General features: G+C 43.9%; 1 protein-coding gene across 1 annotated transcript in view; it reads right to left on the reverse strand.

Annotated features, from left to right (window-relative positions):
• ppp3cb (protein phosphatase 3, catalytic subunit, beta isozyme) overlaps window positions 1-7,500 on the reverse strand; it is a gene marked incomplete at both ends in the record, with an annotated part of 51,786 nt that overhangs the window by 17,169 nt on the left and 27,117 nt on the right. The window contains 2 exons of the mRNA XM_083652139.1: window positions 3,768-3,879; window positions 5,822-5,946. Of these exons, the coding sequence (XP_083508265.1) occupies window positions 3,768-3,879; window positions 5,822-5,946 (237 nt within the window). The remainder of the gene's footprint in view (window positions 1-3,767; window positions 3,880-5,821; window positions 5,947-7,500) is intronic.

The raw sequence follows: 7,500 nt of genomic DNA on the forward strand, positions 1-7,500 counted from the left end.
ATGGGATTTTTGAATGGGTTTTTGGCGCGATGCTTCTAATAAGGTCTCTGGACAACGCAAGCTTAATCAAACGCAAACCAATGTTCAGTAGGATAATCTTCACACATGAGGACCACTTTTATGAGTTTTTAAGCTTTTACGTGCCGTTAAAAGGGCGGCTAGCTAGCAAACGGCTAAATGAGACTACACTGTTGAGTCGACGGGGGTATTATATACGTCAATAACGTCATCACTTCAAAGGATGAACACGGAAATTCTCTTTCCCTCACCTGGTTCAGCCCGGGGTAATCCGTGCACAGCAGCGCACACATCAACAACAGTCCAGGTTGAGTGGTGACGTGACGGGGAAGCCTATGTGTAGTTCTGGATTAGCTTAGCTCGAGCTTTTTACTTCTAGGGCTCGCATTTACGCTTCAAAACTCATGAAAGTGGTCCTCATGTGTGAAGATTATCCCGCTGAACACTGGTTCGCGTTTGATTAAGCTTGCGTTGCCCACAGACCTTATTTGAAGCATCGCGGCAAAAACCCATTCAAAAATCCCATAGGCAGAAACAGTGAAGAACCAGGAAGTCCGAGACTACCGCGTTCCGACTACAAAAATACGTCATCCCTGCGGCTCTCTATTCCCAGCTGCAGCTTGCAATCCATATATGACGTTACTCCATACGGGCGGCCATTAAATTCAAATGAATCATTTTTATTCTCTAAAACAGATAAATATCATCAGTGTATATCAAGCTAAGCTACATACAGCTAACTACAGAGAGTGAACCATGGAAGTGACCTGGATGTACTTATTTTCTTCTTTTTCTTCTTCTTCTTCTTCTTCTTCTTCTTCTTCTTCTTCTTCTTCTTCTTCTTCTTCTTCTTCTTCTTCTTCTTCTTCTGTTTGGTTTTACGGTGGAACAGGAGAATAAGCTATTTACAAGACATAAACACAGGCATTTCACATGCCCTGTTTCCTCGTTTTGAGGTCGCAGTTCAAGCTGATTATCGTTTCTGCTGATGCTAATCAAACCAAAGTTGTCAGGGTGACTTAAACATCATATTTAAAGCTGGAAATAAGGTCCAGGGTGTAAAAAACCGGGATTTTCCTTTAATACTGTTATAGAGAACTGTTAACTAAGAATACGGTGTTATAATCTGTTATAGAGCACACCACACAGACTGTTAACTAAGAACACAGTGTTATAAGACTGTTATAGAGCACACAGGCTGTTCACGAACACAAGAATGCGACCGACACGGGAAGCACGCAAGAAAAAGAGGGAGAGGATATTAAAATCAATGCATATTGTCTAATATCGATCGCAGCCGCCTGAATCGAATCGTATCTAAACAGCATTGTGGCAGATTTTGGGATATCGGCAAATATCGAATCATTGTCAAATGAATCGATATAATATCGTATCGTGATCAAGCTTGTGATTCCCACCCCTACACCTGACCAAGCCGGAGATAACACGGGGGTTTGAGCCTGCGACCGTCATGTTGGTAGGCAGGGAATCTACCGCTGCACTACCCGCACCCCCCACTTACCAGAATTGAAATATGGAAAACATGGGGGGGAATGGGAGGGAATAGTGCTTACATTAAAGTATATTTCATTATTTTAAGAACTTTGCTTGCAGAAACACTTGAATGTGATCCGCTGTGGGGTTTTCAATAGTGTGAGTGGTGAATGACTGACAGGCAACAACACCTGCATAAGAGAAAACATCCTATTTTTACTGCAGATTTTGTGCAAAATCTGATCCAAATGAAAGCGTGAAGCGGCTGTAGGCCCCTGTGATGTGATAGCCCTTTGATTTGGCAGAAAGTCAACACTGCCACGTCTTTAAAGCACATCTCACACACGGCGTTACAATGCATCTGACACAAAACAATATCACAGGATTAAAATAGCTGAGAAGAGATAGGAGAGGAGATGGAGGAGGGAGTGAGGGAGGGGGGTTGATGTTGGAGGAGAGGGAGAGGAAGATGGTTTTATGGTTTTATAAAGAAGGAGAGATCGATAGGGGAGACATGAGAAAGGGAGAGAGGGAGAGGAAGAGAGAGCTGCGAGAGGGAGAGAGAGGGGGAGAGAGAGCGGGAAAGAGAGTGGGGGAGAGAGAGGGGGGGGGGGAGAGAGAGCGGCAGAGAGATAGCCGTGAGGAACATGAGAACAACACATACACACAGTAAATCAAAGCCAGTATTGTGACTATCACCGTACAGTAGCCAGCATTTGTGTGTGTGTGTGTGTGTGTGTGTGTGTGTGTGTGTGTGTGTGTGTGTGTGATGGCGAGTGTGTTTGTCAACCTCTCCATCTGCCTTGTGTGGAGCGAGAGCTCATTATTGCTAGTCCACCAGTGTCAGTTCATTCCTCTCCGTCTCACACACGCACACACACACACACACACACACACACACACACACACACACACACACACACACACACACACACACACACACACACACACACACAAACACCGAAGACACTTGTGCATGCATGCACATATACAGTCATTGTGCGCACACACCCACACACACACACACACGGACACACACACATGCACGCACGTGCGCGCATACACACACACACACACACACACACACACACACACACACACACACACACACACACAGAACACACTTGTACATGCATGCATATACAGTCACATGCATGCACACACACACACACACACACACAAACACTGAAGACACTTGTGCATGCATGCACATACAGTCATTGTGCGCACACACACACACACACACACACACATGCACGCACGTGCGCGCATACACACACACACACACACACACACACACACACACACACACAGAACACACTTGTACATGCATACATATAGTCACATGCATGCACACACACACACACACACACATACAGACACACACACACTTGTGGTACACACACACACACAGCAGATGGTAATTGAGGGCGCCCACTATTCGCCATGAGCACCAGGGGAAATTATCTTCCTCGTCCCTTGGCCAATCAGAGACAGAGGCGTAAGTCCCTGAGCCAATCATTAAGGGCCAAATTAATTCGCAGCTAATCACCCGCACTCGGACAGGGCAATGCAACTTGCTGGCAGAGGAGAGAGAGAGAGAGAGAGAGAGAGAGAGAGAGAGAGAGAGAGAGAGAGATTCCTTAATTTTATGAATTGTACCTTTTTCCTTTTCTTTTGACAGAAATATCATGTCACTGATGCTTTGGAAATATTGTATTTGTTACATTCATGCCAATAAAGTGAATTGAATTGAAAATTGAGAGAGACAGAGAAAGAGATGGATGGCAGGAAATAGGAGAGGAAAGGAGAGGAGTGGAGGAGAGGGGGCGAGGAGAGGAGAGGAGAGGAGAGGAGGAGGAGAGGAGGCGAGAGGAGAGGGGAGGAGGCAAGGAGAGGACAGGTGGAGAGGAGGGGAGAGGAGAGCCCTCCATTCAATGGAAAGGAATTGCATAAAGATTCTCCATTCTTTAGGATCGAGTTGTACAATTTCTACAACCCAGGTCGCACAGGTTACTTGAAAAAGCCCTTGGAGCCTAGTATGACATGACACATCCACTACCACCTTGCCTCAAATATGCCTCAGATTGAGGGCGATGAAAATACCTGGTGCGCTACTCAGAACAGTCTGCATGAGCGCCTGCCTGGCCAATCATGGCACTTGAATGCTGCATAGGGTGTGCTCTGCCCCCTAGTGCAGTGGGATCCAGAATAACGCAGGGAAGAGAGATAGAGGAAGAGGAAACACTACTCACATTCTTGTTTGAAGGTGAAATATTCTGTCAGATGTCTACATTCATGGTTTCCCCGTAGAAGAAAGAGCGTCTTTGGGTAGAGGATTTTCAGCGACCACAGGTACAACACACACTGAGGACCAGGGAGGAGAAAGCAGTAAAACATTTTTTTTAAACAAAGCCATGGAAAATTACACTAAACAGAAAAAAAACTGTTAAAAAGTCAGATTCAGTACTGTAGTATTGTTAGCCTAAATAGCTGTTTTGCGAAAATGAAATGAACTAGTCATATCTTAATAATAGGGCAGCATTCGGCCCGGGCCGACAATCCATCAAATGAGCATGCTCAGAATGCCACCCTATTATAGTAGTAGATTGTAATTGCTCGAGTGACATCACATGTGACATCATCACTGATGACATCACTCAGTCACAATTGCTCGAGTGACATCACTGATGACATCATCATCGAGTGTTCGAGTGGCATCACCAATTCCATACATGAGTCCTCTCGCCGATTTTATTCCATTTCCTCCCCAATTGTACTTCGGCAATTATTCCCCCTGCTGCCCCAGTCGCTGCTCCACCCTCTGCTGATCTGGGGAGAGCCGAAACTAGCACCATGCTTCCTCCGAGACATGAGCAGTAGCCAGCCGCTTCTTTTCACCTGACAGCGTGAGCCTCACCGGTAGGACGTAGCACGTGGGAGGTATCACGCTATCGCAACCAGTTCCCTTCCCTTTGAACAGGCGCCCCGACCGACCAGAGGAGGCGCTAGTGCAGCGACCAGGACAATACCCTCAATCCGGCTTCCCTCCCGCAGACACCAGGCAATTGTGCTTGTATGGACGCCCGACCAAGCCGGCAGTAACACGAGGATGCGAACGTGCAAAATTCCATACATGAGTGATATCATCAGTGATTTATGACAGACACTGAAGATGTCGCTCATCCCCAGTGATGTCACAGACAACTGATTATGTCAATTGAGCAGTGCAGTGTGTCCAATGTAAGGCTCAAAGCTCCATGTCTGCCAAAGCCAAAATCTATACTGTAGATATGCATGTGAAAAAATAAAAAACTAATAAAAAATAAAAAAGTTTTCAAGTTGCGTTGACAGTGATTGGAAATGGTTGTTGGTTCATCTTGGATGTAAAAAAAAAAAGAAAGGGAAAAAAAGAAAGAAAAATAACACATCAAAATCACATATTGTCCCACATTCCTCCATTCTTGCAGTCTTATCCTGGGGCGCGCCCTGCAAATGGTTCCGGAGGTGTTCTCTCACCTTGCTCCAGCAGCATCCCTGCTCTACATTACAATATGTCCCCTATCTCTGTGCCCTTCATAAGGCCCTATCTCTGTGCCCTTCAAGTGTGCTGGGAAGGTGGCCTAAATCTGGCTCCCTCCCCACCGCACTCAAATATTCCATGTGGGTGGTTTCCCTTATGTCCCGTTTGTAACGTGGTGGCTCAGCAAACTCAACGGTAAAGCATATGTTTGCATTGTTGGATTCAAGACACACTCATAAACTCTCCTCAGCTGTGTGTCTTAAGAAACCAGAAAAGTCTATAATTATGTCCAGACTTAGATTGGAAACTATCCTCCCATTAGTTCCCATTCATTCATAAGCAGTGTGTTATACAGTATAAATATTTGTGAGTGCTAACCTTGAAACTCAACCGTTCCCTATATCTGTAAAGTCCTATAGGAGGGTACAGGTTGTTAAGTATATACTGAGTACTTAGTGAATACTGGTCTCAATAATAGATGGTCTCTGTCCATGATTATTCGATTGCTTCACTTTGGTATAATGTATAATAGGCAGATTGTCAATGCCAATCTCAGTACTCAAGTAGGCCTACCAATTACCAAATCAAATACAGCATAATTGTAGTGATGCCAAACCTCAATGATGAAAAACTCCTTGTCCATAGAAAGTGTACAACAGACTTGAACACAATATAGAATATTGATTCTATGTGTAGAACAAGCTTACCACATTTGTGTGCAAATAACCAGTCAGTAAGACTATGTACAAGAGGATAAGAGGTATGCATAAGAGGTGAGCTCCTAACCTCGATACTGAAGTAGCCCCTGTCCACATAGTCCCCCAGGAAGAGGTAGCGTGTGTTGGCCGGAGAACCTCCCACTTCAAACAACTTCATCAGGTCAAAGAACTGGCCGTGGATATCTCCGCACACTGTGGAGACAGACCGCACAGAGCAATGTTATAGGGTCATCAGCACGACGGGTACGTGCCACATGCACACACAGTTCAAATTCTTAAAGTGTGAACATCTGTGCTACAGTAGCTCCATATGGCCAGCTCCGAATCAGGAGGGGTGCATCTCTCCTGTCTGCTGATTTAGGAATATAATTTATCCATCTCTCCTGTCTGCTGATTTAGGAATATCATTTATCCATCTGTCCTGTCTGCTGATTTAGGAATATCATTTATCCATCTCTCCTGTCTGCTGATTTAGGAATATCATTTATCCATCTCTCCTGTCTGCTGATTTAGGAATATCATTTATCATCTCTCCTGTCTGCTGATTTAGGAATATCATTTATCATCTATCCTGTCTGCTGATTTAGGAACATAATTTATCCATCTCTCCTGTCTGCTGATTTAGGAATATAATTTATCATCTATCCTGTCTGCTGATTTAGGAACATCATTTATCCATCTCTCCTGTCTGCTGATTTAGGAATATCATTTATCATCTATCCTGTCTGCTGATTTAGGAACATCATTTATCCATCTCTCCTGTCTGCTGATTTAGGAATATCATTTATCATCTATCCTGTCTGCTGATTTAGGAACATCATTTATCCATCTCTCCTGTCTCCTGATTTAGGAATATCATTTATCTCTCCTGTCTGCTGATTTAGGAACATCATTTATCATCTCTCCGGTCAGCTGATTTAGGAATATCATTTATCATCTCTCCTGTCTGCTGATTTAGGAACATCATTTATCCATCTCTCCTGTCTGCTGATTTAGGAATATAATGTATCATCTGTCCTGTCTGCTGATTTAGGAATATCCATCTGTCCTGTCTGCTGATTTAGGAATATAATTTATCATCTCTCCTGTCTGCTGATTTAGGAACATAATTTATCCATCTGTCCTGTCTGCTGATTTAGGAATATAATTTATCCATCTGTCCTGTCTGCTGATTTAGGAATATCATTCATCCATCTCTCCTGTCTGCTGATTTAGGAATATCATTTAAACTTGAAACGTATCCGCCTGACAAAGAAAATACACAAATATGAAGAAAATATGAAAGAACGCTGCCAGAATCCTTGTAAAATACCTTTCTCAAAGAATCCAGTGCACTCATTTTGATGGCTTCCTTTGTGCCATTACACCTTCTGTCAATAAGAGTGCCTCAGGGCTGTGAATGGTCCTCTCTTATAGCATCTACAGTATATATATATATCTATATAATATTCTAGGCCAAAATGTGTCAAATGCAAATCTTTGTCTGCACTTTCAGTCCATGTCATAGTTGGTAGCGGTTTGCTGGGTGGTTAAGTTGGGGTGCCAGTCAGAGTCTAGTCTGACAAAATATAATATTGTTCAACCAGCAAAACCTTACAAAAGAACTGATATCAGGTATCAATCCTTTACCTACCAGTGCAAACAACAGCACCCCTTCTGTAGCCATTTTGCGAAGGCCTGTCTGTCTGTCTGTCTGTCTGTCTGTCTGTCTGTCTGTCTATCTGTCTGTCTGTCTGTCCGCCTGCC

The sequence above is a fragment of the Poromitra crassiceps genome (assembly GCF_964638095.1).
Source record: "Poromitra crassiceps genome assembly, chromosome: 15".
In the NCBI taxonomy this organism is placed as follows: Eukaryota; Metazoa; Chordata; class Actinopteri; order Beryciformes; family Melamphaidae; genus Poromitra; species Poromitra crassiceps.